Below are 11,904 nucleotides of genomic sequence, written 5' to 3'. Positions count from 1 at the left end.
CATGTCGATGTGTAATTGATTGGTTTAACAGAAGCTTTCCTCCCATCCGGTAGAGGTCGCGCCGGCCGGCGTGCGCTTGTCTGTTTACTTTTCAGTGAGTAGTGATGTACCTATGGTAATTTTATCGATAATTTGTATTAATTTGTATACTATTTTAACCCTATTTCCATTTTGATGCTTAAACACATAGCTATGCCTAAGAATAGCAACATAATATAAAATCCGTTTAACTGTAGCTGAGTTATTTGTGTTTATTAGGTTTTTTCTCATAAGATCTGATCGAAGCATTATAAGTACAAAAATTGTAATTACAACACCATAGATCAAAGATAATAGAAGATAAACTAATGGAGAAAAACACTTAGAAATAATCTAAAGATCATAAATCCTGTTTGCCAATACACGCTGTAATATCGATGAAGTTCGAGAACAACACTATGTGGGTAGCTCCGCCCAACCTCCTTCAGTCACTCTCGGCTGGTGCGCGCGGACGGACATTTTCATCCGCCATTTTCTTTGCGACGCCATTCCGTGATCTGACATCACTTCCTTGTTTATCCAACCTGTCGGAGGAGGAGAAAATTGTGAATTGGTCCATCGGCAAATGAGGTAAGTGCAATATTAACATTTTACAATTTTACTTTCTAATCTGAAAAAAATTGAATATGGAACAAAGTCATAATTTAGTCAACTTTCATTTAATTTGAATTGGTTTTAAATCGTAGATTTTCAAGAAAACCTTTAAAAAAATGGTAATATAAAACGTAAAATTTATAGAAAACCTTTTCATTTTGCCAAATAATAGATTACTTGAACAGTATTACAGTTTTAGAAGAAACAAAAATCTGTTCAGCCAAACAATTTTTTTATTATTTACAGTATTTAGTAACTCTCTTTTTTAATTTACATTGTACAAAGGTAACATGAAAGTTTTTACATGTTATAAACAGATCCATAAACGTTTCGTTCATTAGAAATACAAATGTACTGTAAATAGTCAACAATAATTTATTACCGCACAAGCCCTTACCGCACGGATACGTGACACGCCCACGCGAACGTCGATCCCGGATGATAACCGGGTCAAATACCATTGCAAATACTCAAGATTTAAATGGAAATTATAATTCTACACCAAGAAACCTCTTTTGTTTTATATCTTATAAAAATATGGTCTAGTCACCCTTACTTAGGTTAGGCTCCGAGCCCCTCGGTGGGGACGTATAGTGAGCTGGTGATGATGACGATTATAAAAAACAACATACATTCCAATAATCTACCTTATTTTAGCTATTACTTTCTGACGCAATTAGAGGCGATAATTGGTCAAAAAATATAAATATCCTATACACTAAGGGTAAGTCTCCCTTTTAATAACACAAAAAGACGTATAGAAACGGGGAAACGAATATGTGTACAAAATAAGAAAAGAGAAAGAACATCATTACGAAGAAATTTGAAGTAATTTTCTCAGTTGCCTCTTTGTATTTATCTCCTTTAATTAGTTATACATATAGTTTCATAGCAGAAAAAATAATTGTTATAATTAGGTTTATAAATTAGTTATCAATTACTGGTAGATATCTCTTCTCTTCTATTCCTACGTTCCCAAAGTGGGGCGGAGGGCGTCCACAGTACGCCGCCAGCTCGCTCTGTCTTGGGCTCTGCGTTGTATCTCGGACCATGACAGCCCGACTGATAGATATGCCAATTTATTAAACAGCTTGCGACATTCTTAAAAGTACATCTTTATACATGTATTCATATTCTTATGTGTTCTATCGCAGACATGTTTGCGTCTAACAAAACGTACTGCGCAGTTATGTTTAGACAAAACAAGTCTTTGCAAAGCGCTTAAATATTTATAACAAGCCGGTAGCAGTTTACAAAAAGGAAAAGGTTTTTATTATCTGTTTAAAGTTTTGAAAGATGTTTTGTAATTTTAAAATTAGACTCAAGTCGCAGTTTATTACAATTAAATTTTATATTTTGTGTCCAAACATCACTCTTTAGTTAGAGCCTCTAATTCCATCTTTTAATACATATTTCAGATTTTAATACATGTAAATGTTTACTTTCCTAAAGTCTAAATAGGTAGTATTTTTATTGTAATGTTTACCAATAATTTATAAACTATGCCGGGAAATACAAAAGGGAATTGTTTATATAAAAATGTACTCGTTAGCTGAATACTTGTGCAACGTAGAAAATGTTGGCATTTTGCCATAAATTTGGACCAAGTTTAATACAACGTAAAAGTGTACTTGTCTTTATAGATTTGGTGTTATAAAAGCTTCAAGGGCCTGAACTGAAAGTTACAAACGATGTCTGTTCATGTATTTTTAATCGTCTTTTTTGGAGTTTGCTTTAATTTAATAAGATTGTTACTTTTAGACGGAATGCCTAATTAGATAGCTGTATATTAAAAATGTGAATTGTTGAATCTCGAAGTCGACCTTAAAAATAATTATGAAAATTATGTAACGCGCTCATACGTAGATAGAAGACAATACGCTCATCAAGTCAAAACGAAAGTTCGTAGCAACTACGTAGTACGTGCTACGAAGGTCGCTACGTAGGTCAAAATATGACGCAATATGAGTTTTTATTGACGCTTTTTCGTAGCCTTTGTCTTAAATGAATTATTTTTAAAAAATATGAACAAATACAAATTATTAAAAATATTCTAGAACTCGATTAAATGTGACCGGATATGTGAATTTCTGTTTTAAGACAATAGGGGTACCGCTTATATATCGTAATGTTTTGTTATTTTATATCTTCTAATCTTTAGGTAATCTTCTTATTTATTAGGTTGATAGAAGCCTGTAATAATAATTATACAGAAACAGTCAAGATATTTTGTATCGATTTTTGGTCTTATTCAAAACTACAATATTGCTAATATTAAAAATATAAATTATGAATGGATGGATTTGTTAGAGTTTGTAGCCTAAACTGCTGAACTGATCTGGATGAAATTTGGCATAGATTTAGAGGAGAGTCTGGAAGAACACGTACGCTACTTACATTTGTTTTTAACCCCACTCGGGCGAAAGCTAATCGGAAATAAAACACCGGTACAAATATAATGCTTCCCCATTGTATGTCAACACATTAACTGACGGGTACTAATTACGTGTCGGATGTGATATTATGTTAATGTAGAAACCCGACTCGTATTATATAACACACCACGTATTGAATTACTATATTACGTAACCACATTGTTTTCTTGATGTTGACAACTCTAGATTATTAAGGGCATGTCCCACCAAATTGTAAATTGTCTAATAATCCAATGTGTAAAATATATTATGGGAATATCGGATTTTGTTCCCTTATCCGACAGTGACTCCATTTTAAGCTATCTGAGCCTCTATCAGCCAGTGGTGTGACAGGCCCTGAGAATATAAATGTTTGAATATATGTTCACTTCTGCTTACCTTCAAAACTGCTTAAAGATATCGATGATTTGCATAAGTGTAGAACATAGTCTGGAAAAATAGTTTACTTACTAATTTTAAATTCCGTGCGTTCGGAGTTACGGGCCAAAGCTAGTATATCGTCATGAACCTTAAGCATTTATTGTTGAACTAGCTTTCGCCCGCGACTTCATCCGCGCGAAATTAAAAAAAAAAGTAAGTAGCCTATGTGTTCTTCCAGACTACTACATCTATGCCTAAATTTCATCGAGATCCCTTCAGCCGTTTAGGCTACAAACTCTAACAAACATCCATCCATCTAAACTTTCACATTTATAATATTAGTAAGATTGAAAGATGACAAACGTGTTAGTGGTTGTTGCAGTGCAAATAAATAAATATGACTTACGTTCGTCCGAATTTATTAAAGAATGCGAGCAACTGCTTTAATATTAGAATTCCTAAGTAGTTTATCATCAACGGAGCCGTATACAGCCAACTGTTTTATGTTCTGTTATGATTTGAGATATAACAAGCCATTGTAGTAATAGAATATGCTGAGAAGGACGTTCCAATAGAAGACAATGTCAATACTGTGATGGAATTTGAAGAAGTGTATCAATTCAAACCATTTAATCGACATTACGTTCGTACCTTGATTGACTCGAAATATATTATCACTGAGTAACATAAGATTACAACTTTTTTTAACCCTTAATTCGACGGAGTTTTACATTTGGTAACCACACACTAATAACAATTATTCAGCAGAATTTTTAAAATTAGTTTTTCGTCGAACTGGTCACTATTGATTTTTTTTATAATATGAGGTGGCAAACGAGCAAGCGGCCGCCTGAATCCACCGAAATGGAAAGCGACCGCTGCCCATAAACATCCGCAATTGCAGATGCGTCGCCTACCCTTAATTGACGGAGCAGGAGACGCATATGAAGAGGACGTTTCACCTTCCTATGCGTCTCCTCCACCGTCAAATCCACTTTTCCTTGCCATCCTCTCGTCTTAAGAAAAGGGTGGAAAGTGAAAGGGACTAAAATTAGGTCTCAGGCACCACACTTATCAGACGAAACGCGGCATTGCTTCTACTTCACGCCTGTTTTCTGTGTAATCGTGGTATTACACCTGGCAAGCCGGCCCATTCGTGCGAAGATGTTAAAGCGGGCTCTATCACTGTTAAAAATAAAGGGTCAATTATGCACAGTCACGTGTAAAAACTAGTTTACATAGTTCGTGCGTCACTAATTTAATGAAGTAGTGTTCTTTAAATAAAACAACCAAATTAGTGTATCGTAAAACACTCCCAGTATTGCTGTTATAATGAATTTTAAACGTAATAGAATCGGTCCTTGAAAATGTGCCAAAACAGCAGTTCAAGGATTTCTGTGTTTACTATAATCCATTTACGTTTAGGGCATCATTTTTCGTACACAAGTTACATAATAAATTAGATACCTAATTAACTTTGTCCAACGCTAGAATATCTTTTTAGACTTTAATCTTATTTAGTTATGACATCAGTATATAAATTCATCCAATTAAGACAGTTTATGGGGCTCGTTACTCAAGAAGAATATTAGTGCCGCTGTAGAATTGGCGCAGCACTAGATTGGTAACATATACGTCACATCTCCAACTGACAGCTGTCAATGTCATTAGAAGGATGGATATTCGCGCGCATTCCTTGTGGGACCGCTACTTCAGTGTTTAAATTAATATCGCTAGTTATAATTATATCAATGTTTTAAAATTACTAATAATAATTTTCTTGTTTCAGATCAGAAAATCTATGAAAACATCGGAGATTTTATCAACTCAACCATTTACATTATTGGAATAATCAAAATCTATTAAATAATGACAGACGACAACTGAACGAAGAAAACATTTCATATATTTATCAATCCCGATAAGAAAAACAATCAAAATGGGAAACATGAGAATTAACAACAGCTTGTAGGAGCTAAGAACTCTAACTTCACATTTCAAATATCAATGCTAAATTACAGACTGGTGTCGACGCATTTTCTGAAGCAACCATAAATTGCGTACGGGACGTTTTTTATTAGACTATAAGTGACGTCACTAAACTATGTGCCGCGATCGAGATATGCCAGTGCAGAGTGATATAATCAAATAAATTTCATTAATAAACTAGTTGTTAAATTCGTGTGTAGATTTAAGTGTTCCGTCAAAACGGCGCGCGTTTATGATTCGCCGTTACGTTTTGTTTCTTTCATTTTGTTTTACATCAAGGGATAAGCAATAGTTCATTTGCTCTGAAAGCGGTCGTGGATCGTGGAAGGGGTTTTGCCCAAAAGCGGGCCCCATTCGACCCTGGCCAGCCGGAGATACAATTTTTCTAGAATCTTGGACACCATTGTAGAGGCTGCAAGATACTGTATTGTAAGTGTCTTGATAATTATATTAAAATAAGGTTAGCAGATTTTAGCCTAATTATAGTCGCTTTTCCTATCCACCTTTTTCTTAAGAGGAAAAGATTGGGAAGGAAAGGTGGATTTGACGGCGGAGCCGCATAGGAAGGGGAAATATTCTCTCATCCGTCGATTAAGGGTAGGCAACTCATCTGCAATTGATGCGTATGGGCAGCGATCGCATCGCCATTCTGGCGGATTCCGTCGTCGCGTGCTCGTTTGTCACTTTATAATATAAAAAAAGAGATTTCTAGTCTATTGTAGCGGGAGCCGACTGCATGTGCTATTGATGCTTTTTCAGAAACGCATTTCGGCCGAAAACTTTTGGAAATTGAGGGATTTAGTTACACGTGTTAACTTTGCCTGAAGCGATCATGATACTGTTGGAAATAACTCAGGTACTTGAAACATTAGGCAATGGGGTTAGAATCATAAATAATATCAAGTAGATATCACAAATTATCAACTATTGGCCTTATATGTTTATAAGCTTGATATTTTTGAACGCTTGCGCAATTTTAAGGGTACTGGGAAAGTAAATATTGTATAAATAATGAAAATCATACAAAATACACTCTACAATTTATTAAAACTAGACGGACTACGTAGAATCAAATAATTTTCAACCATACGAGTATAAGGAATAAGGCATAAAATTAAAACGAAGAAATCTGTGCGTATTTTTTTTCACATTGTATCACTTTACCAGTCACCCTTTACTTTCATACACAAATTTGCGCGAAGACGTCGTAGAAAATTTTATACTAGCTTTAATTATTATAAATATAAGTACCATTGGCAACACTTTAACATTATTGCTTTTCAGCGAGAGCGTTTGTAAATTTTTAACTTTTAAAAAAAAAACTACGTTCCCATGTACTTTTATAAGTTTTCGCAATTATGTATATATTTAAAGACACAAATTCACAGAATATTATGGTTCATTACGAGTTGCAATTTAAATATAGCTTTATCACTTGTTAAGGTTCAAAAATGCGATAAATATTTATAATATGTTTTTAAATCTGGTAGTGTCTAGGAATAGTTATAAGAGGGTTGTCCAAGAAATAGAATAGTACTGAAAAGCTTTACAATTAACAACGCATTTTTGAACCACACCATCACAAAGATAAGAAATATTTCATATGACTGTACACTGACACTAACAGAATTGGCTATGGTTAGGGCTACGGGCACAGCACAGAGTGCTCGAGCGAGCGGCGGGTAGTAATATCAGAGGGCGGGTGGCGTGCGCAGTGCGAGCGGGAGCGGGAGCGGGACAAGACGGAAGATATGGCGGCGCCCGAGTGCGAGCGAGAGGCACGCAAGCGACGCGAGCGCCGCGACTCCGGCTGCGCGCACGAACGCAAGGAGCGCCGTCCGCACAGCGAAGAGCGCGCCCCGCCCCCGCCGCCGCTGGACCCGATGCCCCCGCCGCCGCCGCTGCATGACCACAACCGCATCGAGGTCTCTAACTGTACAAATGCCAGCTAACTTATTGAACTTGAGTAATTAAGTGAAGTCCCCCAATACACAAAAATTAAAATTAAGATGTCTACATACTTATCAAACAAGAAGCTTTTTGCGCTTTATAATCAGTTCAAGCGGTTTGCCGGAAACTTTACCACTTTTTAAGAGTACATTATACAGTGCTAGTACTATTTTACAAGCAAGGGTTCGAATCCCAGCTGGCTATTAATGCTCGTCACATTTGAGATCGTTTTGATAGTGCTCTGTTCTTGGCAATTGCTTTGCAATTAAATTCATTCATGAGCCATAACCTTACGATTGATACGCTGCAAGCAATCATTGTCTTCAGTCAAAAAACTGCGTTACTCGTTTTCATCATTAACGATCTAAAGAAGAAGGAACCATTCTTATTATCGTGTTATTTTTCAGTCGGAACGTCGTGCAGAGCGTCTGTCCCGCGCACGACGTCCTCAGCAGGGAGGCAAGCGTCGCCGCCCTCCCGCGCGCATACCACGACAACCCAAAGAAAACGAGATCTTCCATGATGATTTCCGCTGCATCACACCACCGCAATACGAGTATCTCGTTCCAAAACCAGAACGTAAGCCATTTTGATAGACGTCGAAATCTATCAACCATTAAATCCATTTCCATTTTTTCAATTGCCTACATAAGAATCAGGCTGTTGTTATTATAGAAAATGATATGTGGATGTCGTGTATTTCGCAGTGGGTGAGTTGGAGCGCGTGGAGACAGTCGGTCGACACGAGGAAGTGGAGCACGCGCGGCGCAACGAGCGCAGCGTTGCTCCGCGTCGAGTTCAGCCCACTGCAGACCGGCGGCTTGACAAGATCAATAAGAAGGTAAACCTTGCTTCTATAGATTTTTCCTCGTGATGCTAAAAATACATCAGTTGGATTTGTGGTCAAGTGTTAGCTTAACGAACATAACAACAAAATCTTTAATGACAAAGAACTAACTATAATATTTTCATGCTGCATCAAACGCAATTCAAATTGACTACAATTAGCAGTGTAGAAAGAAGGAGATGAACTCGTTAATTGAATTTCTTTATTATGTACTTTGTTTCAGATAAGTGTGTTAAAGAAGAACATTACAAAGTATGAGAATGAGTACGAAGTTCAGAACGGTCGCTCGATCACGCCGAGTGACCGCATCACCGACGTGCAACTGACGCGAATGCATGAAACTCTACGCAAGCTACAAGCGGAAAAGCGCTGCATAAAAACAGATCCCTTAGAGTACGCACTTAAAGCTAAAGCTGCTAAACAACAGAAGGAGAGAGATGCGAAGCTGGATGCAGCGCTTAACAGCGATAAACCGATGTCAGAACTCGTCCGTGATATTGAAGAGGTAATGCCGCATTATCATTTTGACGTAGTTGGTAAAGATTTTTACTCTTTTACATTTTATTAAGAGAATTTTGATCTCTCACCTTTTATTTAAGGACCTTTTCCTTGTCTTTAAAAGATGCACAATTTATAGATTGTAGAGATGTTTCTAACTCACCGCTTGCGAATAAAAAAACTAGTTACATTTAATGCTGTTGCTGAATTTTAGAACTTTGAAAGTATATTAAAGTAATAGTAATGTTTTTCTACCTAAGTTACATTTACAGTTACTTTTAAGTTATTGTCTTTTGTGCTATTTACTAATGGAAAATTTTATCAAAACTCATCGAGTAGTTTCTGCGTGAAAGGTCTTTTTTTTTCATGTTGAAAAATCGTCGGTACGAGGACAATGCGAATGAGATTTTTATAGCTTTTGGTTAGGTTTCTGTGTATTGCAAGTTGATAATGTTGTTTTAGGATGCTGAGGAGTGTAAAATGTTCTCTAAGGGTAGGCACTATGATGTAGCGTTACAAGACTCTGAACGCGAGGGGACCTCATTGGGCTCCGCATGTGCGGACAAGGTGAGAGTTCGGGGCACTAGCTGGTTTTATCGTTTTGTCGCACAAGCTTTGCCTATGCCATTGCCCAGCTTTGCCAAAGCATTTCGTTTACAAATTCTAATTGCCACCTCTCTATCTATTTACCTTTAGGTGACTAGGTTTTAGTTACCATGATGGCCAAGTGCGAGTTGGTTGAATTCCAAGATTCCTCATTCCCTCCAAATTGCAGCCATGGATTCTCTATGGTAGTTAATTTATTTCATGTTGTTCCAGTGGCTGCAGGGTTGTCGTGAGTTGGACGGTCGATCTGCGGTGAATGAGACGCGGTGGTCGGGCGCGCAGCTGTCGGCGGAGAAGCTGTGCGTGCAGCGCGCGCTGCTGCGGCTGGAGGCGGCGCGCGGCCGCCCGCCCATGCACTCCGCGGAGCGCGGCGCCGCACGCCATCTCTACGAGCGGTACCGAGCTGTTAAAAGGGCTCTTGCTGCAGCACGCAATGACCCTGTAAGTATACTTTGCTTATTGCTCTACTTTCATAGGTACTATTTAAACTTTCTCTACCAGAGATTCAGCTAATGTTAATGATAGATTTAAATTTTCTTACCAATGTTAAAAAATAGTAAAGTTTAGATTGATGTATCAATGTTTGTTAGAGTTTGTAGTCTTAACGGATGTCTATGAATTTTGGCAGATATAGAACATGATTCACGGGCGATGGCTAGTTTACAATAAGGGTTACATCGCCTACACTTTCATTTGGTTTTATTCGGTGATTGATTTTATTTGTGATTTGAAGATAATCGGCAATAACGGCGAGCTGGCGACCATCCACGAGCACGAGGCTATTGTGTTCAATAGCAGCTTGGACAGCTCCAGCGACTCTCAGGAGCGCGGCACCGACTCCTCCCAGGTAAATACTTAACCTCGGCATTTTTATCTATACTTCTATACATAATATGCAGAGGAAAGATTAGTATTTTTGTATGTATTGAAATAACTCAAAAAATAATGAACCGATTTCAAAAAATCACCAATAAAAAGCTACGTTATCAGTGAGTAACATAGACTATATTTCTATTATTTTTTAATTCCACGCAGACGAACTCGCGAGCAATAGCTAGTCAATAAGGAGACGTGTTTGTAGATTGCATATGAGACACCTTCATTAAACTATACACTTTCTTTGATACAGCAAGACACAACAGATATCATAGACAACGTGCAGTCGTTGCGGTACCGAGAGGTGCCTGAGGTGCGCGAGGTGTATGAGGTCCGTGAGGTCCGTGAGGTGCGTGAGGCGCGCGAGGTGTGCGAGGCGGGGGAGGGGAGCTCCGCGGGGGAGGAGATGCGGTCCTCCTCGAGCGCGCAGTCTGCCGCCAGCGACGACCAGGCCAACGCCGGCCTGCACTGCCTCGGACTTGACGACCTCACGCGCGCGCTCGCCGACGCCAAGCTGCACAAGTGTGTGAGTATCTAAATCATCACATCACCAACTCACTGTACGTCCCCACTGAGGGGCTCGTAGCCTACCCTTAGGGATGACTATAACATAGCCAACAACGCTAGCCTGCGGGTTGACTTCACAAATATCTTTGAATGTCCTTGCCGATATGCGTAGCACGGTTTTCCTTAATGGTAATAACGTCGAATAAATTATGTACATATGAAAATAAAAAATCGAAAACCACATTGTGTCATGGCGAGATTCGAGCCCAGGACCTGTAGGTTACAAGTCAAGTGCTCAAACTTCTGAGCCACCGACGCTCACGTATCTACCTACCTAACTGATTGAAGATTATTGAATTAATTGATTCAGGAGGGAAGCGTTTGTAACGAGTAAATCCATAAATATACCACAGATCACAGAATTGCCCTGAAATATTAAAAATCTTTAAGGTTTCGTAAATCATGAAATAGAAATAGCAATAATTTTATTGAAAAATAAGAAATTAACAAATACAATAACAGTTATACCAATTAAAAGATAAATACAAATTGTGGTTAATATACGATTAATCTAATTAATTATTAAATGACGTCATTATTTGTCTTTCTCCTTTCAAATTTCTTAATCCTTATTTGCTTCGATATCTCCAGGTGCTGCGTCGCGGCATCAAGGAGTATGAGGTGAACTTCGAGCAGCAGCACAGCAGGAAGCTGCAGAAGGACGACAAGAAGGGCAACGAGGAGGAATACATCCGCTACAAGGAGTTGAAGGCCAAGATCAAGCTTCTCAACGCACTTATAAACAAACAGAAGACCAAGGTTTAAACCAAACGGTTATTGTCCTTTGAATATCGCATACGATATATATGTCACATTTTCTTTAATAAAACAAGATATATATATGTCAGTAGTCGAATTCCAATTTGAATTAAATAATCAAGGAAAATGACTTTATTATTCTTTGTATACAATTAGAGTGCAAACAACATTTAGCATAAATAAGTCTTGTTTAGAATACATGAAAGATAATATCACTTTGTAGTAATTCGGTATATTTATTTAAATTATATTAATAAACAATTCCTTGGATATTCGAAACTATTATATCCAAATACGTTTTCTTATCACTAGAAATGACTAGTCAGTAAAACTATTCACGAAATTGTGTTTTTTCGGGTTACTTGAAATCCCGAAAAAATAAAT

The 11,904-nt window shown here is 37.7% G+C and overlaps 1 protein-coding gene across 3 annotated transcripts; it reads left to right on the top strand.

The window, feature by feature from the left end:
- Positions 1-490: 490 nt before the first annotated feature.
- On the top strand, positions 491-11,608 carry LOC106101975. Of its 3 annotated transcripts, XM_013281370.1 has the most exons (11): positions 491-609; positions 5,218-5,846; positions 6,177-6,273; positions 7,133-7,342; positions 7,775-7,946; positions 8,075-8,208; positions 8,438-8,719; positions 9,532-9,759; positions 10,052-10,165; positions 10,448-10,720; positions 11,353-11,608. In XM_013281370.1, exons 3-11 carry the CDS (start codon positions 6,250-6,252, stop codon positions 11,524-11,526), a joined length of 1,611 nt encoding a protein of 536 aa, XP_013136824.1. In that variant the 5' UTR covers positions 491-609; positions 5,218-5,846; positions 6,177-6,249; the 3' UTR covers positions 11,527-11,608. The 3 variants fall into 3 exon arrangements, with proteins under 3 accessions (XP_013136824.1, XP_013136838.1, XP_013136830.1); XM_013281384.1 differs by lacking the exon at positions 6,177-6,273; XM_013281376.1 differs by lacking the exon at positions 6,177-6,273 and having other exon boundaries at positions 7,061-7,342.
- The last annotated feature ends 296 nt before the right edge of the window (positions 11,609-11,904 follow it).

The sequence above is a fragment of the Papilio polytes genome, unplaced genomic scaffold, assembly GCF_000836215.1.
Source record: "Papilio polytes unplaced genomic scaffold, Ppol_1.0 DF824303.1, whole genome shotgun sequence".
Taxonomy (NCBI): Eukaryota; Metazoa; Arthropoda; class Insecta; order Lepidoptera; family Papilionidae; genus Papilio; species Papilio polytes.
The sequence above is the reverse complement of the archived record's forward strand: the minus strand, read 5'-3'. Positions and strand labels throughout refer to the sequence as shown.